We start from the raw sequence: 25877 nt of genomic DNA, 5'->3' as shown, positions 1-25877 counted from the left end.
TTTTTCAAGAATCCTGAGCGGCACTGCATTGTAATGGGCACGGCGAATCAATTACCATCAGCTGAACGTCCTTCTCGCCTCTTCCCTTATTTTCATAAAAAAAAAACATATTTGAAGTGATATCTTCTTTTGGCAGGGTAAGGCTTCGTTACGTATAAAGAGGATGTAAATACTAGTAATATGAGACGGGACTGCCTGATTAAAAATTGAACTTTACTTTAGTATGAAGCGTGCAATCATTTGACATAAGTTTTAAATAGTTGTAATTCTAGTATTCCGATTGGCGACGACGGGTTATTATAATCCGGCTAACTTTGAACGGGCACAGTTGCTTAAAACGTACTGGATTTCTGGTATCTCCGTATTTTAAACGTCATCTGGCAATCTATCAATGCCTGCACACACACCTTTTTATTTTTAATACCTCACACGTTTTTTATTTTTATTTTGAAAGATTTTTTTTTATTTTATAGTTGAAGTTATACGTGAAATTTTAAGATGCGCGCGCATGTCTGTAATAACAATAGTAACAGGTTGAAGTTGGTTACTAAGATGTTTTTTTTAAACATTGACAATAAACAATTATTGACATTTGACACATTTCTTACAAATCACATTGATTGTTTGTTTTATTTATTTAGAGCATTGGTAACTAGACCAAACCAAACCAAAATACAATTAAATAAAAGAATATTTAAATAATATTTAAATAGGTTTATCTACACCCATGCTTTAAATCCTCTATTAAAGATTCTGAAACAGTTAGCTTATTGCCAACATTAAAACACCCAATGTTCTAATAACTATTACATCACCCAAAAGAGTGTTGTAATGTTGTACTGAATTTCATAACAACACTCGTCTGTTTTTTTTTATGCCTTCATGCGCAAAGAGTTTCAACATACAGCCACATTCTTATTGCTCGATGCGTGGTATCTGTATGAATTTCAAAAAAAGGAACATTTTGGTTTACGCACGCAACCACACTCCCAGATTGTCGCGCGCCGTAAAAAAAAAGTAGGTTATTCGAATCCCCGCCATTTTTCTTCGATATTTTTATTGTTTTGTTTACAAAAAATAAGCGATTCATTTTAAACGCTGCAAAAGAACATTATATACGAGTGAATTTTAATTATTTCACTATACAAAATGTAAATTATTACTAAAATAAATAATTGTTTCATTAATACTTATTTTATTTGTATATAATCAGTAATGAATGATATTAGGTTACTACTAGGACTGGTGTTTTAATGTTAGCAGTAAGCTAACTGTTCCAGAATCTTTTAGAGGATTCATATTCTGGGTGTAGATAAAGTCTTGTATGCAACTGTTGATAATTAGGTATTAAAACACTCATGTGATACTATTATCACACTCGGCTTCACCTCGTGTGATAAATCCACATTCGTGTTTTAATACCCCTTGTTACACAACAGTTGCATAAATAACTATTATAACAGCAAAATTACATTGTCATAAAACCAAAACATAATGACGTTTGTACCTTTTTGCTGTTATGTAAGATAAACTTCTTTGACTATTTATTACGTTGCACGCGCACAATGACATCTAAAAATAAAACTTTTCAAAAATTTTCTGACGTTTGCGACATTTAGGCACAGGCAAAGGGTTCAAACGGGTTTAATTCACGATTTTTACAGTATTGTTCTTTCTCCAAACGTAGAATAGCACGACGAATAAATAATTTTAAGGATTTATTTTGTTACGTCAACGATGTATAACTTCTTGCGTGCATACATAAGTATACACACACTTTTTTTTATTCCTAAGTTGATAGCCACTTTTCTCTGTAGATGCAGATTTGATAGTGCATCGTCCCAATAAAAATCGTTTGGATCTGAAAGAGCGACATCTCAAGTCAATTTCCTAACATGACTAACTAATAATAACTATTATTGAGATTGCCCAGAGTATCAACTGTAAAATATATCGTGTGGATTGACTTGAGATTCGAACTGTTATGCCAACATTTACATACAGTGAGCTATGGTTATATTTTATTATTACAAGAGGCTTTATTTATGGAAATCAGGGACGAGACGAGCAGGACGTTCAGCTGATGGTATGTGATACGACCTGCCCATTACAATGTAGTGCCGCTTAGGAGGCTTGAAAAACCCGAAAAATTCTGAGCGGCACTACAATTGCGCTCGTCATTTGAGACATAATGATGTTAAGTCTCTTTTGCCCAGTAATTTCACTAGCTACGGCGCCCTTTACACCGAAACCTTAAGTCAGATTGGTTTAGCCAGCAGATTTTTCAACCAAGTGTCTGTGCGGAGCATGAAAATATGAAGATATTATTCTTTTGGCGTAAAAATTAAAAATATCAGAGTGAAATTATACGATGCGCGCGCACACCGTCACGCAAATTCGCAACCCTCACGTAAGCTGATCAACTAAATCTTCATACTTTAGCTGCCAAGCCTCTTGTTACTCATATGTCTACTGAACCACAATCATTGGACGAGAATTAAATAAATTTCAATAAGTACCTATAGTAGTAAAATAGAAAAAAAACTATTTTTATAATTGTATAAAAATAATTTAATGATATTTAAAATAAACGTTATTTAACTAAATTAAGCGGTATAATAATATTTTTATTGGTTGTATGTAATGTACAAATAAAATTTGAAAACAAAATTTTATTAACGATGCGGGGCTCGAACCCAGGAACCTCTCGCGTTCCGTGCAAGTGACGTATCATCATAAAATCTTGTTTGCTTGGTTCAGGTTGTGGCTTCATCTACAGGATCTACTTTACAGTTGATAACCTCCTCAACCCCAGTATTTGCATATTAGGATATTGACTTGAGATGTCGCTCTTGCAAATCTAAACAATTTGTTATGTTTTTAAAGTTATAACCCTCACTTCTAGGATTAATACACAAATTAAATTTGAAAATTCATTCATTCAAATCCTAAAAGTGAGGGTTATCACTTTAAAAACATAACATATTGTATATAATGTAATATATCTTAATTACAATATTGTTGTTTCATAATAAAATAACACGAGGAATATTTTTTTAAGAATTTTTCTTTTTTACCTTAAAGAAGTATCTTCTTGCGTGCCCACATAAGTACACACACAGTTTTTTACAAATTGCGAGGTCGTGAGACATCGAGGTGTTGCAGGAGCATGGTTTACCTGATAGTATGTGTCCGCCACTCCATTTGTAATGACTTCCGTCACGGGGAATGCCAGACCGAGTACAACCAGCAGCTTCGCGTACAGTGCTGACAACGCTTTGCTTAATGCGTCGCTAAAATTAATAATTATTTATTAAAATTATATCGGACGATAAATCTCTGTTTTAAATATTGTTTTTAACATCTGTACTCAAAGGGTTACCAACGGCCATCCGTTTCAGCCAAGCGAAAGAAAAATGCGATTCACGCCATTAGTATGAAACGTGCACTCTTTGATAGATTGACAGATGACGGATATAATCTTGTAAAAAACGGAGATAGCCGAAATCCATTATGTTTTAAGCAACTGTTCGCTTTCATACTTAGCCGGATTATACTTCGTCGCCAATCGCCACACAGTAACTACTACTATTTCAAACTTATGTCAAATGAATACACGTTTCATACTACACTATTTTTTTTTATGGAATAGGAGGACAAACGAGCGTACGGGTCACCTGTTGTTATGTGATCACCGCCGCCCACAATCTCTTGCAACACCAGAGGAATCACAGGAGCGTTGCCGGCCTTTAACGATGGTGTACGCGCTTTTTTTGAAGGTACCCATGTCGTATCTTTGTAGTACGTGAAAGAAAGCTCCATGTAAACCGCACTGTGGAGGACCGCCACACATCCAGATGGTGGGGATGATATCCTAACTTGTGGCGTGTCGTGCGAAGGTGGAATTAAATCTTATTACGTAGTATTTACATCCTCTTTGATCCGTGTATATTATAAGCCGCAATAGTTAGACAGCTGAAATTTTGACAGAGAATGTAATAAATATTGCCGCTATGATAAGAAATTCGAATTCTAAAATAGCTACCACGTAAATTAAACAAGTTTCTTTAACAAAGTACCTACTATCTATACCTTCTCAAGCATGATATCTTGATACACTTGTGCCGATATTTTGATACCTTTTTCACAAAAGTATGGCTCAGACACTCCTTCATAGCTAATACCTCACCAAACCATCACTGAAGTCGGATAGCGCCCACGTTGCACTCTGTCGACTAATTGGGAAGAATTGGACTAAATGATGATGATGATGTGGATCTAACAGTACAGAGCACAGGAACGTAACTCGAGAGGCGTGGATTCGAATGCCGCATAGTTCATCGGACAAATCAAATTTGTATATTTAATCCCAGAAGTGAGGCATATCACTTAAAAATAACAAACTGTTTAAATTTACTACAGCCCTCAGAACTTTCTGCTAAATAAAATAAAAATGGTAACATTTCCAATATACCAACATAATGGAATTTCATTTTGTAACATTCCATATGCAAAAAAATCAATTAATACGCCGCTTATCGAGAGCGGACAGAAACATAGAGAACATTTCATATTTTAATTACATTTACAGTGTACCATTTACTGCGAACGCTGGCAACACTCGCAAGCATTGTCGGGCCGTCTGTCTATTAACAAATAAAGGGTAGTTTTGAATAGTGTTGACGTGAGGCGTTTCTCTTTGTTGTCGGTACAATACGCGCTCTGTGACGTTATCCAGGTGAGTATTGCTCGAAATGGGTCTCTGATATTCAACTTATTATAGTCCAACGTGTCTTGTTCATTTGAACTATTTAATAAGTTAATATGAGCCTAGTCATTAGAGAAAAAGATTTTAAAATGTAGGGAAGTAATTACAATTATGCTAGTACAGCTAGCAAAAAAAAATAATACTGGCTTTCAACTAAAATTGTTGTTTAAATGGTGAAAAAGATTTTAAAGTCTCAAAATAGATAAAAAAAATCACCAATATTTTACTCCAAATTCGCTCTTACAATACTTGACCTCGCTTTTTAAGTATTTGAATTTCCCAGAAATTGTAACGTTTTAAGCTAACACTACAATATAGATAGGCTAGTCAACAATTTTTAAATTTATTAAATCATGCTAATTCTTAATAAAACTTAAAAATATGAACGGTAACTTATTCGATTCGGAATCGCCTCTAGAGGCGATTCTAGAAAAAGGTGTCGAAACTATGTATTAGCACATAAAAAAATGCAAATAAAGATGAAATAAAAATAGTATTTATTTCGTTAATAACTCAAAAACTGTTAATAGTTGGGGAATTTCGAAGAAAGAACCTTAAATAAAATGAAATTTCTAATAAAGACTTGCAACTCCCGGATCTCTATCTCAATTATTTATAATTTTATATTTATATTATAAAAGCCCTAAATAGACACAATACAAGTGATAGAACAGTAACGGTCTCCTTGAAATTTATACCTACGTCTGGGCGGAACGCTAGGGCTGGTACATACCATAGATTGAAACCACGGACGGTGCGGTGCACCTAATTTAACGCGGACAGCGGCCTACGGAATGAAACTCAATAGTTTTGTCTTCCCAAGATTGCTTAGCGACTATATATATTGTGTGTTTGTGTGCGTGCGTCGATTCGGATGCCCTTGTTTGAAATTAAAGTACTGTTCTATTCAGGGGCGTGCATACCATATAGGCAATTAGGCAGTGCCTACCTCGTTAAGAACCTACATAAATATAGTACTAGTGTTAAAGTTGTTTCAGTTTAATTTGGTTTTGTTATTTAATACCAAACTATTGAACACCCACTCGTAAAATTTTTCCTTACGCTAGATACTAAATACCTACGGTAGGCAGTCTCCAGATTGCAAATTCGATATGCATAATACAACTTCAATATTTACTCCGCAAAACCTAGTACTGTCGGACTAAAGCGCAACTGCGACTAGTTAATAGACTAAAAAGAATAAGCATATGAAATAATAACTATTGTATGATTGATGTTCATTTAAGTTTGCTTGGGATGTATATCTTTTTTAGTATAGTACAGTATATTATAATTGTTACAGAAATTAAAACGTGAACTGACTATGTATTCTACTATAAGTTTGCATGCCTTATGGGTTAGGATAAGAGCACCTGATAATTATAAGCCAACAACATCTTATTATTACCTTATCTTGCAAATAAAGATGATTTGATTTAAATCTACATTGCCTACCTTGCTAGAAAACCAATGCACTCCCCTGGTTCTGTTACAGTTTTTTTTTTTTTTTTTTTTTTTATGGAATAGGAGGACAAACGAGCGTACGGGTCACCTGGTGTTAAGTGATCACCGCCGCCCACATTCTCTTGCAACACCAGAGGAATCACAAGAGCGTTGCCGGCCTTTAAGGAAGGTGTACGCGCTTTTTTTGTAGGTACCCATGTCGTATCGTCCCCGAAACACCGCACAAGGAAGCTCATTCCACAGCTTTGTAGTACGAGGGAGAAAGCTTCTTGAAAACCGCACTGTGGAGGACCGCCACACATCCAGATGGTGGGGATGATATCCTAACTTGTGGCGTGTCGTGCGATGGTGAAATTCGGCGGCAGGAATCAGGTTAAACAGCTCTTCGGAACACTCCCCGTGATAAATGCGGTAGAAGACACACAATGAAGCGACGTCTCTACGCAACGCCAAGTGATCCAGCCGTTCACAGAGCACTGAGTCCCCGACAATTCGAGCTGCTCTACGTTGCACGCGGTCAAATGGATCGAGCAGATACTGGGGTGCACCAGACCAGAGATGACAGCAATACTCCATGTGTGGCCGGACCTGCGCTTTGTAGAGCGCTAGAATGTGGGCCGGCTTGAAGTATTGCCGTGCTCTATTGATGACGCCCAGCTTCTTCGAAGCCAATTTGGCTTTGCCCTCCAGATGGCCATGGAATTGGCAATCGCTCGAGATTTCGAGACCCAGTATTCCGATACTAGGCGCGGCTTTAAGAGAAGTGTTCTCGAAGAGCGGTGATACAACAAATGGGGTTTTTTTTAGTGGTTTATTTTGACGACGTGCTTAGACTTCGCACGGGCGATTTGCCGCTTAAAAAATCTGGAGGCACGGTTATATTTCCTCTTAAGAACTTTGCAGTTCGGATCCTTTGTAACCAGCGCCGCAACCCAAGTTCGATACGCCTGTTTTTTGCAGTCAGATGCTGCTTTAACTGACGTATCGAACCAGGGCTGTGATCTGCCACCGATCGGTACTACAGAGCTTGGTATTAAAATATCCATGCCCTGCAGTATCACATCGCCTACTGCAATGGCGCAGGCACTAGGATCATCCGAAGGGAAACAAACCTTGCCCCAAGGGTAGGATGCAAAAAAGGAACGCATCCTATCCCAATCTGCTGACTTGTAGTGCCAAACGCGGCGGGTCGCTGGTGGTCTGCGACGTTGGCGTCGGATAGGCACTACACTCCTGACCAGGCAATGGTCGGACGTTCCGAGAGGGGCGTCGACAAAGACCTGGTAACCATCGGGATGTGTAGTCAGCAGAAGATCTAATAAGGACGGCATGTGGCTATCCACATCCGGGAGCCGCGTTGGCGACTCAACCAATTGGGACAGACCATACGCCAATGCAAAATTATGCACAGATCGCCCTGCGTAGTCTGTGGTACGTGATCCAAGCCATTCGGCATTGTGCCCGTTGAAATCACTCAAGACCACGATTTCAGCGGAGGGGATCTGTGCAAGCACCACGTCAATTGCTGCTTGAACGCAGCCCATGAGATGATCGGTTTCTGCGTTACCACTATGGGACCTGTAGACACACGCATAGATACGGACGCGGTCGTCTAAATCTACGCGGAGCCAGAGAGTAGACAGGTCCCTACCCTCAAAATTGCCGAGACGGCGACAGCAGATATCCTCCCTAACGTACACACATACCCCGGCATGAGGCAAAAAGTTGTGCTCAATTTTGTACCCGGGGTACGTTAAATATGACGTATCGCTAGGTCGAGATATCTGCGTCTCCGTAAAGAAACACAAGGCCGGCTGCGCCGTCTCAAGGTGGTGGTGGACGGCGATTAAATTGGAGTGAATTCCCCTGATATTGCAAAAGTCCACGTTGAGCGTGGAGCGGGGTGCCGTGGTGTTACTGCCTCGTTTGTCCTCGGTTATGCGCGGTTCTGTGCCCACCCCAGAATACGAAGGGCGGCCCGAGCGAGAGTGCTCGGGGAGGGATTCTCCGGCTCTGGTAAAGCTGGTACCCTCCTGGGGTAATATCTGTTTACGGACCGCTCTCATAATTTGTGTGGGGGGGGGGGGGAAGGGATGGCCTCCGGTCCTCGACACTAACCTATGCGAAACATAGCGGCACTAGGCCGCTACTTCACGCCGGTATTCTGTGCGAGTGTGGTAATTAACCCGGACGAGTCTGGCCCGATTGTGCTGACGTCATAAGACGGCAGCGTGACTCTCCCACTTCTAATAACAGTATTGTGGAATAGGTCTCCGCGCAGCCTAGCAATTAGAATTTGCTGAATCGTGATTTCAAATGTACAAAAATTAAGTTCAAAGATATTTTTTTTTCTTTTAGTTTATGTTTAATCACAATATGTTAATTGGGTGTTAATTATCATTTAAAACATTTTAAAAGTGACTTACTGTCCCAGTATCTCAGCTGATGAAGGCGGCGTTTCGTGCGCCGAAGCCACGGAGGTTCGTGAGTGAGGAGACAGTTCCGAGAGGAACCGGCGTTGAGTGGCCGCACAGAGAGCAAGCGCCTGCGACGGTCTACGAAACGCCGCTATGATTGCTGAAGGACGCCTGTATAGAAGAAAACAGCTTTGACATATACTGTTCCAACTGTCACTGAATCGGTTAATGACACTCGCAACAGGGCCGAAATATCTTAAATCATTTGGACGTAATTCCAGAAACCGTTCCAAACCACAATCATGTCGAAATTGAGTTAAGAACACAAAACTGGTCACGTGATTCATATTAAGGGACTGACAAAAAATGGAAGCCCTACTGTCACTCTTTAAATGACATCATGAATTAGTAGCCCGACTCACATGTATGGAATACACTCATGTTTATTAAACTTTAAACACAAATTCCTTAAAATGTGGTGTTTGTGGCTTGGAACGTTTTTCAGGATCCATTCATACTTCTAGATAGACTGTGGAAGCGTGAAAACGTCGAAAAAAGTTAACGTTTATTTTAATTATATATTTTTATATTTATATATCAGCAATGCACGCTCACTAACACAAAGTGACATACAAATCGCGAGTGCAAGACGTAGCTGCACCAGTGGAGGTTGCACAGGATGCCGGCTAGATTATGGGTACCACAACGGCGCCTATTTCTGTTGTGAATCAGTAATATGTAAGCATTACTGTGTTCCGGTCTTAAGGGCACCGTAGCTAGTGAAATTTCTGGGCAAATGAGACATAACATCTTATGTCTCAAGGTAACGAGCGCAGTTGTAGTGCCGCTCAGAATTTTTGGGCTTTTCAATAATGCTGAGCTGAGCTAATGGGCAGGGCGTATCAATTACCATCAGCTGAATGTCTCGACTCTTATTTTCATTACAAAAAAGCTCACGCACACTAAAGTAATAAGTCTGGCCTGTTTTTATCGCTTGTCTAGCAGCAAGAGACTCTATCTAGACGTATAAATGATCTAAGCTAAAAAAAGTGGGATAAAAAGTCATTAATTTTCTCATAATTGATTCCTTCAGAATTATTTTTGATGTCACTCCAAACACTACCACTGCTTCGGAAACAAATGGCGTTCCGGGGGAGAAGAAAAGGCGCAAGAAACTCTCCCAGAATTTGTTTGCGCTCCTTTTGATAAAATATACAATATTGTACTGTCATTGTTAGTACAGAGAATATGCTTATACATTAATAAGTCCGCATCTGTTTGTCGCTCTGTTCGCAATATACTAAAAAGTAGGTACTGTACTGATTTTCTGTGGACTCGAGGAAGGCTTAGTACATTTTTTGTTAAGATACACAAATACGGTATTAATAAGTTAGAATAGTTTACTCTTTTACACCATTTTAAATGTATATTGTATCTTAGAAGTAATCGCTTTTCTTGATGGGATACGCCCCTTCTCCCTCACCGTCTTGCCTACTACAAACAAGGAATGGTAGTTGAAAGGTATGATCTTCAGAAATACGTTTTTGTTTCATTTTTAACTAATTAGAATGATAACACATTTTTTTATGGAAAAAAAACGAGCGTACGGGTCAACTGGTGTTAAGTGATCACCACCGCCTACATTCTCGTGCAACACCAGAGGAATTACAAGCCTTTAAGGGAGGTGTACCCGCTTTTTTTGAAGTTACCCATGTCGTTACGTCCCGGAAACACCGCACAAGGAAGCTCATTCCACAGCTTTGTAGTACGTTAAAGAAAGCCCCTTGAAAAGCGCACAGTGGAAGACCGCCACACATCCAGATGGTGGGGATGATATCCTAACTTGAGGCGTGTCGTGCGAAGGTGGAATTCGGCGGCAGGAATCAGGTGAAACATGGGTGTGACATTTACGTTGCCTTTAGACCACATTATTCCCGAATACATACACCATATTTTCTTTCTATTGACAGAACAGCGTCTGTCAATTCAGCTAGTGTATAATATATATAATTAACAATAATACCTCGTATTCAAATTAGCAGCAATTTTGGCGTCTATATCGCTCGACATTCTCCGACTGTTCGGCTGCGAATGTGAGTTCTGTACGAGTGGCTCCACTGTTGGCGCCAGCATCGCTCGGGTCCGCTCCCGGAGTCGCGCCACATCTGAATACGAAGACTCGTCACTAAAAACAAACCGTTATATTAATAACCACAATATGAACTCCAAGTTTAAAATTACTTCTCTCTGTCATGTTATTCTGTCGTGACAAAGGTAAGAGAAAGACAAACGGCTTTACTAATAAACTTGGTATAAAGTTATATCTGAGAACAAACCAAGAACATGCAAAATGTTTGCAAATCGACATTTTGCTGCTCGGACCTTAAACGTTTCCCGAGTTTATTTGCAAGGCTGTGTGACATTCAGTAAACTTCAGGATTATCATTGTATTGACAGTGTTATCAGCGATATAGTCAACATTTTATATATTCTCAGGTTTATTTGTAAGGCCGAAAATGTTTCAAATTTGGAATAATTTTACTGAGTTTATTAATATCACACAAAAAGTTTGGAAAATCCAAAATTGCACACGTCATTATCTCATTATCCGCAATATTAGGAAAAATACTATTATAAAATATATAGACAGACATATAGATACAAAATATAACTTGATTGTGACAAAAAACATCTAATATCATAAAGTCCATCGCAAACTCATAACTGTGTGGAATTGTTGAAGTTTTGACAAACTTGTTGACACAATATTGTAACAAGTATATTCGACGTCAGTTATAAAAAATATCGTTTTTAGGGTTCCGTAGCCAAATGGCAAAAACGGAACCCTTATTATATTCGTCATGTCTGTCTGTCCGTCCGTATGCCACTCTTTTTCGAAACTATAAGAACTATTATACTGTTGAAACTTGGTGAGTAGATGTATTCTGTAAACCGCGTTAAGATTGTCACACAAAAATAGAAAAATAAAACAATAAGTTTTGGGGTTTCCACATACTTACAACTTTGTTTTTCATCAGACCCATACATGTAGGTATTTATGGATAGGTCTTCAAAAATGATATCGAGGTATCAAATATCATTTTTTTTTCTAAACAGAATAGTTTGCGTGAGAGACACTTCTAAAGTGGTAAAATGTCCCCCCCCCCCAGTAACTTCTAAAATAAGAGAATGATAAAACTAAAAAAAATATATGATGTACATATTACCATGTTAATATTACCATGCAAACATCCACCGAAAATTGGTTTGAACGAGATCTAGTAAGTAGTTTTTATTTTAATACGTCATAAATCGTATTATCAATAACTTATTTGAAACAAAAATACACTATTATTAAAACATCGATCAAACATACAACGAACTACAAGAACTTTTATATTATGATACTTGCTGCTACGGAACCCTTCATGGGCGAGTCCGACTCGCACTTGGCCGCTTTTTTATAAATAATGTTATAAAATTACACGACAGTGAATTGAATTGTTCATACTAATTAAGAACGGCCGCAGTGTGTAACAAAAAGGCAATAAAAAAAATCCAGTACGATAATTTATTTGACCAATTTCCCTGCCACACATCTACCTACCTATATACACAAGAACGTCCATAAAAATTACTTTAATGTTATTATAAACTATGTTAAACAGAATAATTGAATATTGAAATTTATTCAAACAAAACAAATCTTATAACTTTACTAGCTGACCCGGCAAACGTTGTTTTGCCATATAAAGTATAATTCACGCGATAGTTTTTTAAGTAATAAAATATTGCCTATATTATAGCCTGTACATCATTTTGTTCTATTTTCAATAGTTTTTGCAGCGCACGCAAAAATAGGTTTTCGATTTTACACCTTGTATTACAAAATAGCAATTTTATTACGGATCCCTAATTTTGAAAAAAAAAAACATAGCCTATAGCCTTCCTCGATAAATGGACTACCCAACACTGTAAGAATCATTCAAATCGGATCAGTAGTACCAGAGATTAGCGCGTTCAAACAAACAAACAAACACTGCAGCTTTATAATATTAATAATAATAAGTATAGATTTACAATACTATGACTACATAAAATTAAAACTATCATTACGTGAAAGCGTACCAAGAATACTGGCAGCATTACCGCGTTGGATAGCTAGGCTGTTCCGTTGACCGAGATAGCTGCCAGCGCTTGGGTTTCCAGTAGCCTTATTGAGGCGCGAAGATAGTATTATGAACATTCTCCGCGCCTCTGGGCCCCTATATATATATTGAATACATTGCATTATACTTTATTTACCTCACAGAGTATTTGATTTGATATAAGTGCACTCATATTAACCTTTTAGAGCGATATAAATAATAAAAAAATCAATATCGGTTTCGAGATAACTGCTTTTTTTGACATGTCAAGAATAGAGTGTTATTTCGACGCTTCGCTTCTGAGGCGTGTAATTAAGTTTATCGAATTTAAATACGTATCCCCTAATTTATTACTTCATATTTATACTAAAAGTATAAAGATGAAGAGTTTCTGCGCTCAACTCTGGAATAAATAGTTGTATTTTATATGCTTTATATTAGCTTCACCTGTATGTTTGTATGTATGTTTGTAACCGACTTCTTTGGGCGCGATTTTGACCCACTTTAAACGGCTAGATTTCGTTCAAACTTTGTAGATTTATCGAGGACCGATGATATTACACAAATTTAACTAAAAAATGAAAAATAAATAATAGTTAAAAAAAAACTAAAAAGCACGCTTTATATAAAATTCAACTAAAAATAGAAAATAAATTTAAATTGAAAATAGTGTGAAAAAATATATTTTACTGTAAAAAAAAGCGTGGGGTATAGAATAATTATTATTTTAATAATATCTTAAAAAGCACCCCACGCTTTTTTTTACAATAAAATATATTTTTTTACATTACTTTCAATTTAAATTTATTTTCTATTTTTTAGTTGAATTTTATATAAAGCGTGCTTTTTAGTTTTTTTTAACTATTATTTATTTATAATTATTTGTGTAATATGTGATAGCTCATGAGGCATAGTATTATAGGCTATCTAGGCTATCTAGCTGAGAAGTATTCAGTTATGTTGTTGCTGACTGAGTGCTGGCAACCATATGTTTTTCAATTCTTGACTTAATTTCCTTTAAAATGACGTACAATTTATTAAAAAAATATTTAAGTGCAATTAACACCAGAAAATTAATTATACTAAAACAAATTACAGGTACTTGCGGCCAATTTTTATAAGCAACATATCGCTAATACATTGATACTCCCTAAACATTAATTTAAAAAAAAACTACGTTTAAAATAACCGACCTCAAAAATTAAATGTATAAAATAACTTAATAAATTTTTTATTTAATACACCTCTTATGCAAACTTGACAAAAACTACCTATTGATAGGGTTTAAGTCGGTGCCTGACCGCTTGGGTTGTTTTGTTCTAGACGAAGCTATCCCACTCAAAGTCACGCGTGGCGAGTGTAGGTACCTGCTACTACATTTGGTGCCTTAAACAATATGGATCCAAGAAACAGGAATGGAAAAAAGGGATCGACTCCGAAAAAATGCTGTTCGGAACTCTATGTCACATTCTTGTGAGACATTGGAATATCGTGAAAAACGTTTGTTAACTATGAATGAGGTAGTCTAAGACCCAATTATTGGGACACGGTTTAATACTTTATAGTAATATAATATAATCAACCAAAAAAATGAAAACTCCTAAAAACACAACAATAATTATATCATCCACGTAAACAAAAATATTCATAAAAAATGCTCATAAAATGAAAACTACGCGGGCAAACTATGTCAAACTCTTACGGAACTAAATGGCAAACATTCTGCATAAAACTGAAAGATGAACCATGTAAATCGGATCATAAATCGGTGTGGTGCACATACATAAAATAATACCGATCGAATTGAGAATTCCTCCTTTTTGAAGTCGGTTAAAAATTAGTTTTATCAAAAAAACTCGTACATGCAGAATCGAGCTGTGGATACTTGTACTATTAAGTATTAAGGTAAATAACGTTCTGTCTGCATTTATAGATACGAAAAACGTATAGCTGTTGCAGGGATATTCGGAGACGACACAAAGAGGTCTATCAGATGTCATAAATATTTCCGTAGATTTTGCTTCTGTTGTGAATCGAAAATCCCTTTTCACACTTCGAAACGCCCTGTATATTAAAATATTATTTGAAAGAAGCCTAGACGTTTTAAATAACTTAGTGTGAGTATTAAATTTTCTAGAGAGTGACACCATTGTATGTATGCGATTCACTTCAATATGTTTTATTGAAATTTTTAACGGATATGTTTTTCGTTTTTATATTATTCTCTCTGGGAAGATCTGGCGAGGAAGTCCGTGGTCTTCTAGACAATTTTATGAGCAACTAGCTTTTGCCCGCGACTTCGTCCGCGTGGTATAGTTACTATGGGCAGAATTATTTTTGTTAGGAAACTTCTCACACACTCTTCTACGATACAGCGGATATCCCTTGTCATTGTACACAATCTCTTTAATAGTATTTCCCAACAAACTTTAATCTCCTATTTCATCCCCATGTAGGTCTAAGTTTCAAAAATGCTCGAAGGAATGTTTATAAATTACTTCTTGTCATGTACGTAAATCCAAAATTTTATAGAGTCATCTTCGATAGTGACGAATTTCCATACAAACTTTCATCCCCTATTTCAACCCCTCCATTTATTTTTTTGCAATAAAAGGTAGCCTTCCAAAGTAGTAGTCCTTTTCAAAGCTGCATCGGTTGAGTGGTTTAGGCGTGAAAGCGTAAAAAACAAACTTAAATTTACATTAATCATATTAGTGGGGATAGTAGGGATTTCTTCATAATCGCTTTGCCATTAAAATCTTTTTGGATAGATTCTTTTTATGACTAACCATTACTGAATAGATCAAGCGGTACCAGGGTTAAAAGATAATAAACCTGAAGGTTATATAAGATGAAATATTTAGTATACTGAGTGATCCATGCAAATTTGCACACAAAATAAACTGAATGAATTTAACAATTCTATCCTAAACTTAACAATATAACAAATTAGTTGATTATACTGTCAACACATTGCTCTATAATTTTCAAAACTTATTTGGAAAATCTATATCAAGACAACGTCTGTTGGGTCCACTAGTATTATATAAAAATGAATTGCTGTTCGTTAGTCTCGCTAAAACTCGAGAACGGCTGGACTGATTTGGCAAATTAAGGTCTTGAATTATTTGTGTAAGTCCAGAGAAGGTTTAAAAGGTGAATAAATAGGAAAATGCTGCTAAATTAAATAAAAACAACAAATTTGTTTTTCCTTTGATGTGTACATACATAATTTCTTTGAGAGAATTTATTGACGCACGGTTTGACAGTTCTGCTGTGAAACAATTTCATTACGAAAGCAAGGTGCATATTTTACGATGTAATTTTTGATGTAATGATATATATTATTGACAAATTCATATTAATACATTATTTTATTTATTATATACAGAACAACGTCTGTCGGGTCAGCTAGTCTACAATAAATATTCGCTTAAAGCAGCTTCAAGCTTGAAAATACTATATTAATTGCTTAATTTGAAGAAGGGTTATAGAAGTTATGGATTTCTTACAAAACATCTTTTAGATATAGAGGTTGTACAATTATATCCATTTGAAATTCTTACATCTTATTCGTGAGGCATTTGTATACCATTATAGGTGTCTGCAATGAAGTGGTGCTATAGCACATATATATATAATATGGAGTGTTATAACACTCTCCATATTATATCCACGGACTAGTAAAAAAGAAGGACTCCGCGCCATGATATTAGCAAGTGAAGCACTTTATGCTGGTGTGTGTGCGGTTACGGGGGATACTAGTTACACAATTTTTTCTCCCTTAAATAATCATATATCCACAAATACTTTTATAGTATTGGTTTTAGACTTTTTCACAACGCACGACGGCATTTTTAAAATATTTTATTGCGACTTAACTGATCTGTGACAGACGATGGCAAATATCATAATGGCGGCCGATCGGCTTGTATTAGTGTAAGTGTATGCGTGGGGCTATGTATATACACTTTTACCGGCTTGTATTGGTGCCTCACTGTTATGTAAGGTGACACGGAGTCCTTCTTATTTTACTCGTCCGTGATTACAACTAATTAAGTAATATCTATACTATTACGTAACAGTTGTTAAAGAGTGATTTTTACACGCTTTTTATTAGCTTCACCTGTATGTATGTTTGTTTGTAACCGACTCATTTGGACGCGATTTTTACCTACTTTAAACGGCCAGATTTTGTTTACAATACTTTAATTTGATGAAATTATTCCATTTTCAATTTGCAACACAAGATTTTTGTTAATGTATGTAACTTTTTCATCTATCGCCAATAAGGAATTGATATATTCATATTAATTTTTTGAAAGGGTTTTTTTTAACTGTTTTTATTTTAACTTGATTACTACGAAGGATACTATGGAACCATTTGGCATATTGTACTTTTTAGGTCGTGAGTTCTCTCTAAAATATAATAAAGTATCTTATAAAGAGGCAGGTGGCCAGATAGAATATTTTTTTATTATTAGACAATTACTGGTACGAGTAAAATTGTGAATCTCAAAATACAATAATAAAGACTAAATTTTATAACGCAAGTCCGATGTGTTATACTTGGTACACGGATTTAGATTACTTTGAATAACGGAGATAAACCAAAATGTAAATGTTGTGTATCTTTTCCTGGATAAACTGTAGCCGTTCGCGTCGTTTCGATGGAAAATATAATATTTTATTTATATATTTTTAAAGTTAAAGAACCGTAATGTAAAATACCATTTATAAATATTAGCTTTTGTTGGGATACATTTTATATAAAAATGCAACCAGTGATTTTTGTTTGTGAGTTTGCTTTGTGGTCTTACATCTATATCTTTATATATATATTTCTTGTGTGCGTGTGTATGTCACTGAACTCCTCCTAGACGGCTGGACCGATTTTGATGAAATTTTTTGTGTGAGTTCAAGGGGATTCGAGGACGGTTTAGATTTACAATTGAACTACCTCTTAAACGGCTAGACCGATTTTGATGATATTTTTGTGTGTTCCAGTGAATTTGAGATTGGTGTGTGTCTTCAGGTGGATTCGCGAATAGTTTAGATTCACAATTAAACTACCTCCTAAACGGCTGGACCGATTTTGATGATTTTTTTGTTTGTTTCAGTGAATTTGAGATTGGTTTAGATTCTCAATTCCGTCCATATAATATAATTCTCCTGCTCATGTGTATGTTAGTGAACTCCTCATAACGGCTGGACCGATTTTTCAGATTTAAGACGTGTGTACAGGACAACGTCTGTTGGGTCCACTTGTATGTATATATAAGAGATTTCCACGTATATAGTCAGTCATCACGATATCTCTGGAACCATTAGAGCTAAAGACTTGAATTTTGGGTAGGACTATTCTTTTCACCGAGTAGAGGTCAGCTAAGAACGGATTTTCCAAAATTCCATCCGCAAGAGTTTTTTTTCATTATGAATAGAATAACGTCTGTCGGGTCAGCTAGTTTATAATATGTATGTATAATTAACTTTTAATTATATCACTAAGTTGATGTTTATATTTTTTTTATTGACAGAAAGAGACGAGACAAGCAGGATGTTCTTCTTCTTCTTCGAGTGCCTCTCCAATACTGGAGTTCAGCAGTCAGCTTTTTAAACTTTTCTTTATCCACTTCCTTGTATTTATGAGCACATTCTTCTTTCTTCTTCCAACACCTCTCATTTATATAGTTTTCAGTTAGTCTCCCCATCAATATAGTTTTCAGCAGACGGTACCTATCGTAGTGTATATGACCGAGGTACGAGATCTTATGATGATCACCCATTCATAAATTTAAAGAAGAACAAAAATGGCTTCTCTTTTTGTTTGACTTTGAAACTGTCTTTGATTCAAAACTATTGAAGCTAAAGTTTACAATAGGAAACTAACACGTATTTCCTGGAAAAAGTTTTTTTTTTATTTTCTGCACAATTTCAATGTTATCGCTATCTCTTGCTTGTCGTCAACAGGCGATATGCATTGGATGAAACGACATGCCAAACACCAGTGGGAGGCTCCTTTGCAGAGGACGCCGGCAAGATTACAAGGGTACCACAACGGCGCCTATTTCTGCCGTGAAACAATAATGTGTAAGCATTACTGTGTTTCGGTCTCAAGGGCGACGTATCTAGTGAAATTACTGGGCAAATGAAACTTAACAACTTATGCCTCAAGGTGACTCACTCAGAATTATTGGGCTTTTCAAGAATCCTGAGCGGCACTGCATTGTAATGGGCAGGGCGTATCAATTACCATCAGCTGAACGTCATGTTCGTCTCATCCCGTATTTTCATAAAAAAACATGCTTTTCGACCTTGTTCACGTTGACGATAACGGCTCTCTTAACATCATAATAATATTTTTTGTTATGTTTTTTAAACACTTACTTCTGGGATTAATTGTACAAATCAATTCTTAAAACAAAATTTTATGAACGATGCGGGACCCGAACCCGCGACCCCTCGCGTTCTGCGCGAGCACTCTTCTAACTGAGCCAACCGTTCGAGTGACGTATCGTTGATAAAATCTTGTATGATCATCTCTCAAGTTGTAGCTTCATCTACAGCATAGTTTCTCAACCTTATTTTGCTCACCGCCCACTTTGAGAATATGTTTTTTTATTTTACTTTAGTACGTGATTAGCCTGTATTTTTTTGTCTTTTTTAGAATATATTTTTTAATCTACCCACGCCCCATCTGCGCCATCTCAATGCCCACTAATTTTCTCTGGGTCTTTTACTGCCCCCCCGAAAATCTCAAACGCCCACAAGGGGGGGTTATCGCCCACGTTGAGAACCTATGATCTATGGGATCTAATTTACAGTTGATAACCTGCTCAACCCCAATATTTGCAAATTAGGAAATTGGCTTGAGATGTCGCTCTAGTTAATCTAAACAATTTCGGGTTCGAGTCCCGCATCGTTCATAAAAAAAATATTTTCAAATTATATTTGTGTAATCATAATAATATGTCTCAAAGTGACGAGCGCAATTGCGATGCCACTGAGAATTTTATGTTCAATCAAGACTCCTGAGCGGCGCTGCGTTGTAATGTGCAGGGCGTTTCATTACTATGAAGTGACTTCGCACTTGTCTTGCCACTTTTTATCAGTAGTCAATTGATAGATTTTTTTATTAGTTATTTGAATAATAACTATTATAATTTCATTATGAGAAACGTAAGCTAAAACCATTTAATCATTTCTGATAATAAAAATACCTTAAGTATCTATGCACTTGAAAACTAAAAGCTAATTTATGGCCCCTATACTCTTACTGCTTGTGCATTTGATCTCACAAGATCCTTTAGAACGCGGTAAAATAAAACATAATAAGTTTTAAAACTTTAATTAACTTTTTATCTGTCTGACTATCAGCTATGAATAAAATTTAGACAAATTACATTTCTATCACTTTATTTCTTAACTATAGTTTTAGAGTTATTAAGCTATTAAACGAATGACTTATACATTTTTGTTATTGCGTCGAAGTATTGCATGTAGATATCTATTGGTGCAGTGGGAAAACTACGAAACAGAGGTAGGCAAATTAGAAAATGATAAGATGAAAGAGTGAAAACGGCTGGAAGAACCTCTACTAGACTAATTGAAAATAAAGAAGAGTTTAGAAGAACAGGGGAGGCCTTTGACCAGAGGCACACTGACATACATGATTAAGTATTTAAATAAGTATCAGGTATTTTTAATTTATTGAGTTTAGTTTTTTGTCTGAATGAAAAGCTATCACAGCAAAAACCGATTATGGTGATTTTACAGGGACCCAACCAACAACGGGCGACACTAAATGCCAGCGACCTTGAGCGATTTGAGCTCACGGCTTCCGGCCGCCATCTATGTAATAAAGCCAATATTTTCAAAATTCTTGGGTGGAAAACAGTTTATATGCTTACAATCCTCGTTATTCATTACTAATCTGAATAAAGATACCTACACATAAAGTACAAGCTATAAGAATAACTTTTATGAGAGTTGTACTAAAAAAATGCGTCATGCCATGCCAAAAAACTTGTTTAACTGCAAGGAAAAGTGGTAGTTCAAAAAGGCTCTGGAGTGTTAACTATGACCAACAGCAAGCATTAGCAACCTACAAATAAGACTTAAAGATATGTGTAAAAGGATTAAGTAGTGTTCATAACTCGAAATGCTATATTTTCACCAAAAAACTGGTCTAAAAACACCTTGAATGCGTGTTTTCTGCTTACTCTTCGCAGAAAGTGTATTTATTATGCGGAATAGGGAAATAAAAAGTACTACATAATAATATTATGTTCTTATATCGTATATGTAGGTATTAAAGTATAGATTTATAAATTAAATTAAATAAATAGTGTAATTTTAATCTCGTTATTGAATGTAATACATTGGTTTGACAGAAATATTTTGATGCATTAGATTAAAAGATTTTCAACATAATTTAACATTTCCATTGCGTCTTCGCTTTGATTTAAAGATGCTGCAAGGCGTATTAAATCACTAACAGCTGATAATGCTTGGGCGATTGACAAAATCGGAGTTGACTCCACTTTATCATTCTCACTTAGGGCTTCTTTTTGAATGTTATTCACATTAACAATAAGATCTTTAATTGATTGAATTCTGTAGGGTGCCACATTGTCATCAATGGAAGAATATCCAGGAATACCCTGCAGTATTAGACGTTCTGGTTCTTCTGTTGTTGGCGTTTTAGGCGTATTAAACGGGATGACGAATCAGGGACTGGCGAAAAATGGCGTATTAAGGGAGAAATCGTATTAAGCGTGACCATATTTTATATACACTTAAGATTTGGGCATATAAGGCATTTGCCGCTCTTAATATACCAGCTGTTTTAGAGCCAAATGCCAAGTGCCCTGATGGAATGACGCTGGTGGCTGGGGCACGGGGAAGGGCGCTGGTGTGGGACGCTACTTGCGTCGACACTCTGGCTCCTTCTCATGTCCAAGTTACGTCAGTTGGTGCTAGGGCTGCTGCTTCGACTGCCGAAGACAGCAAGCGTCGCAAATATGTTGGTCTCAGTGAATCATACATCTTTGTGCCGTTTGGTGTCGAGACACTTGGCCCGTGGGGTCCAGAGGCGCGGAGAATGTTCAAAATACTATCTTCGCGCCTCAATAAGGCTACTGGAAACCCAAGCGCTGGCAGTTATTTCGGTCAACGGATCAGCCTAGCTATCCAATGCGCTAATGCTGCCAGTATTCTTGGTACGCTTCCACGTAATGACAGTTTTAATTTTACGAAGTCGTAGTATTGTAAATATAGTTATAAGATTTGTTTTGTTTGAATAATAAATATCTTAAGATTTTATTATAATATGTGTAGATACTAGCCGAAACTTGCTCGGAAGCATACATAGTGCGAAAATTGGGGCAAAATTCTTAAATACCATTTTATTAAGTTGTCAAGATTAAAAATGGTAGCATAGATATTTACGTATGATTAATATTTATTTAATGTGGTTAATATTAATTTAAACCCGACTTCGTTGCAATATTAAGATCTTTATTATTTAAGTTAAATATAAAAATTAATAATTATATCGTCGTGGTTATATTTCTACTTCTCTCTTTTTGAATAGAAATCTACTTTAAGTAATTTATCATAATCATTTTTGTTCAACTCTTTATTTCTTTAATTTATCATGTTTAAATTGTTCTGTAATGTTACTGTAAATGCTGTTTACACAATATGTAAAGACATGTTTTATTGTACTATCCCTTATGTACTTACTAAAATTATAATAGTATATGTTGTGTTGTTGGTGTTACTATCTAAATCTAGCTGGGGGTGCTGCTTCGACTGCCGAAGAGAGCAAGCGTCGCAAATATGTCGTTCTCAGTGAGTCTTACCGTGCCGTGTGCCGTTTGGTGTTGAGACACATGGCCCGTAGGGCCCAGAGGCGCGGAGAATGTGCAAAGTACTATCTACGCGCCTCAATAGGGCTACTAGTAACCCAAGCGCTGGCAGCTATTTTGATCAACGGATCAGCCTAGCTATCCAACGCGGAAATGCTGCCAGTATTATTAGTACACTTCGCCGTAATGATAGTTTTAATTTAATGTAATCATAGGTACGATTGTAAATATTATTATAATAATTATTTTGTTTCAAGTTAAGTCTAATTAAAATAAATTCCTACTAATATTATAAATGTGAATGTAAGTTTGTTTCTTAAGCTTTTATGCCGGAGCTACTGAACCGCTTGTGATTAAATTGGGTACAGCGATAGACAAGAGCTTGGGAAAGAATATAGGCTACATTTTATTCCGGAAAAATCCATGGTTCACGAAATTCACGTCGATGAGCTGAAACTATACCAATAGAAGGTTTAGCTTGCCACAGCAATCTTCCTCGAAATAAGATTCATATAATATGTTGGGAACGGGAGCGAAAACGGGAACCGGAACTCGAATAGGACATGAGATAATATTCAATACCCAAATTTTTTATTATTTTTAAAAACCCTTTATCTACGTGAACGAAGTCGCGGGCATCAGCTAGTAAATAATAAATAAGATTCGTTTGAGAACATAAGTGTGTTATCTATGGACTCAAAACTATACGTTTAAATTTTAACACAATGAAAACTATTAACTTAATAATTATCTGGATTCCTCCAAAAATCAATACAAGGGCAGCCCTTACCTGTCGTTATCATTCTCTTCCTGAACGGGATCCATGTCGGTTACGGTGCAAATGGGGCGCACTGACTCGTTCAGATCGCAAAGTGGACTACGCTTGCTCGGACTCATCTGCAAAAGTACACCTCGTTAAATAATCTATAATAAAACAAAAGCAATCCATAAAAACATCTACGTCACCACCCAAACTCGACAAAACACTTATTTCCAATCGCTTTTTAAACGAAACTATGCAAATGCGTTTGAATGAGACATTGAAGGCAATTTCCACCAACCTGTCTATTAAATGTTTGTTGGATTTTTTCCTACAGTATTTTTTCATTGCCCTAATCTCGAACGAAATACTGAAGCTCCCGGCGTTGGTAATTGAAATGACACGGCACATTCGAATTGCTTGCAGCGAATGTTTTAATTTTACTCTAACATTTTCATAACAAGACTATACACGGTGAAATTAGGCGTATCGTTCGAAGCAACTGCCAAGTGCGTACTAACTACTAAACAAAGACGGACGTTTTCAATGGCATTAGGTGTCAGATGTTTACTTAGGGCGTTTTAAAGATTGCTATCTAATCTGCTAAGCTCTGTTGCATATCAAGAAGATTATCCATCTCGAAATTCATACGATGCAAAGATATACTAACTATCGATTAAAATGCGTGTTCAATATTGAGTTTGACGTGAGAGTTTTATCGTAATGGCGTTTCGATGCTGTTCGGAATTGACGCGACTTACAGCATGTTTTGCAAATAATACGTACGTTATATGAAGACATGAAAGATTTAATGACGTAAAGTTTATTGATAGTTAGTAAAACTGTTAGTTAGACCATGTGATGATTAGATAACAGGAGATTAAAACTATAGTGATGTTGGTTGATGACGTCAAATAAATAAACTGTTAGATTTAATAGTAGTTAGATCTAATATTCATTAGTTTTCTTATATTATCACTAGCTGGTGAACTGTGTCACCAAAATAAATGCTTAAATAAAAAATTTCATAACAAAATTTAAATTCTTTATGTTATTACGTTTGTAGAAGTTCAATCATTACAGTAATGATTTTATTTTTCTCTGTTCTTGTAATTAAATAATGTAACAGCTGATCTGTCAAACTGTGCGTCAGTTCTCTTAGAGTTATTTATACAGCTATAGAAATAAATAAATATTAAGTTACACGAATCGAAGTAATAAAAAAAAATTAACAAAAAAATAACAACCGACTTCAACAACACTATTCCAAAACAATAGATATAATGTGCACTAAAAAGTATAAAAATAATTGCATATTTTTATTTTTGTTTATTTTTGGAGTCGGTGTCCTTCCGCCGCGACCCGCTCTCGCCTCCTCACGACTCAAGCACATCTCACCTATAACTATGTATGTAGTTACAAACCTATCTTGGATGACACCGACTCCAAAAATTATAATAATCGTAACTAGAATTAGATTAATTAATTAGATAGTATAAAAACATGCAATTATTTTTACACTTTTTAGTGGACATTATATCTATTTTTTTGGAATAGTGTTTTTGAAGTCGGTTGTTTTGTTTTGATATTTTTTTTAATATATGATTTTTTGGGTGAATTTGAAGTACACTAACTAACAATTTGTAACTAAATATGTGTATACTAAACTTTTCAATGCAGCAATGAACGTAAGTGTTTTGCAATTTGATAACAGACAGTTAAAAAATTCTGCCACAGATCGCACCCTTAGTCGTTAAAGAGTCCCATTGATCATCATATTCGACTACGACAATTACTTGATCATATATATGTAGTCTATTCCATGTATACCATGGTAGATGACTTAAATATCCGGATAGCATAAGAAAGATTCGGCCGAGTATCGTTAATTTGCTCCTAAGAATTGAAGAGTTCTGTTTGTCATGGATTCCATAATCAGAACCTAACGAACTCTCACCATACTATCTTTGAAGTATATCCTTTCCAATAAAAAAGAATCATCAAAATCGGTTGGCGCGATATTGAGGTATTCGTAAATTTACCATCCACTTTGCTATACTTTTTGCATCTAGACTTTTATGGTTTTCTCAAGGATGCCACTGTCAGATCTGGACTAAATTACAATGGGACCACACTGGATGCACCAGCTTTTAAATAAAAAAAGAATTATCAAAATCGGTTCAAGTTTTAAGGTAACAAACATAAAAAAGGACATACCGAGGAATTGAGAACCTGGAGCAATTCGGTTAAAAACTATCCAATCTTTCGTGTTGGACCAAACTGTACACAGCTTGCAAAATTACTAGAAGTTCATCGCGAACAAATAACTTGACACGAGAATTTAATATATATAGCAGATTATACGAATATGTATTTCTTATAATAATTATGTTCCTTCTGTTGTTCCGTAAAATAAATAAAAAATAAATTAAGAAAGAGTTTCAGTAG

At 36.0% G+C, this 25877-nt stretch overlaps 1 protein-coding gene across 6 annotated transcripts in view; it reads right to left on the bottom strand.

Moving 5' to 3' along the window:
- Nucleotides 1-25877, bottom strand: part of LOC126973693 (proton channel OtopLc-like) — a 51491-nt gene that overhangs the window by 14099 nt on the left and 11515 nt on the right. For 5 of the 6 annotated variants that reach the window (XM_050821016.1, XM_050821017.1, XM_050821020.1 and 2 more), the window contains exons 2-5: nt 23460-23566; nt 10673-10834; nt 8659-8820; nt 3179-3293 (exon numbers count right to left, since the gene is read on the bottom strand). In XM_050821016.1, coding sequence (XP_050676973.1) covers nt 3179-3293; nt 8659-8820; nt 10673-10834; nt 23460-23566 — 546 coding nt within the window. Of the gene's footprint in view, nt 1-3178; nt 3294-8658; nt 8821-10672; nt 10835-23459; nt 23567-23730; nt 23920-25877 lie in introns of those variants that run through there. The other variant, XM_050821019.1, reaches the window with a different exon arrangement.

Source organism: Leptidea sinapis, chromosome 30 (genome assembly GCF_905404315.1).
Source record: "Leptidea sinapis chromosome 30, ilLepSina1.1, whole genome shotgun sequence".
Classification (NCBI taxonomy): domain Eukaryota; kingdom Metazoa; phylum Arthropoda; class Insecta; order Lepidoptera; family Pieridae; genus Leptidea; species Leptidea sinapis.
Note: the sequence above shows the minus strand (reverse complement) of the source record. Positions and strands in the feature narration are given on the sequence as shown.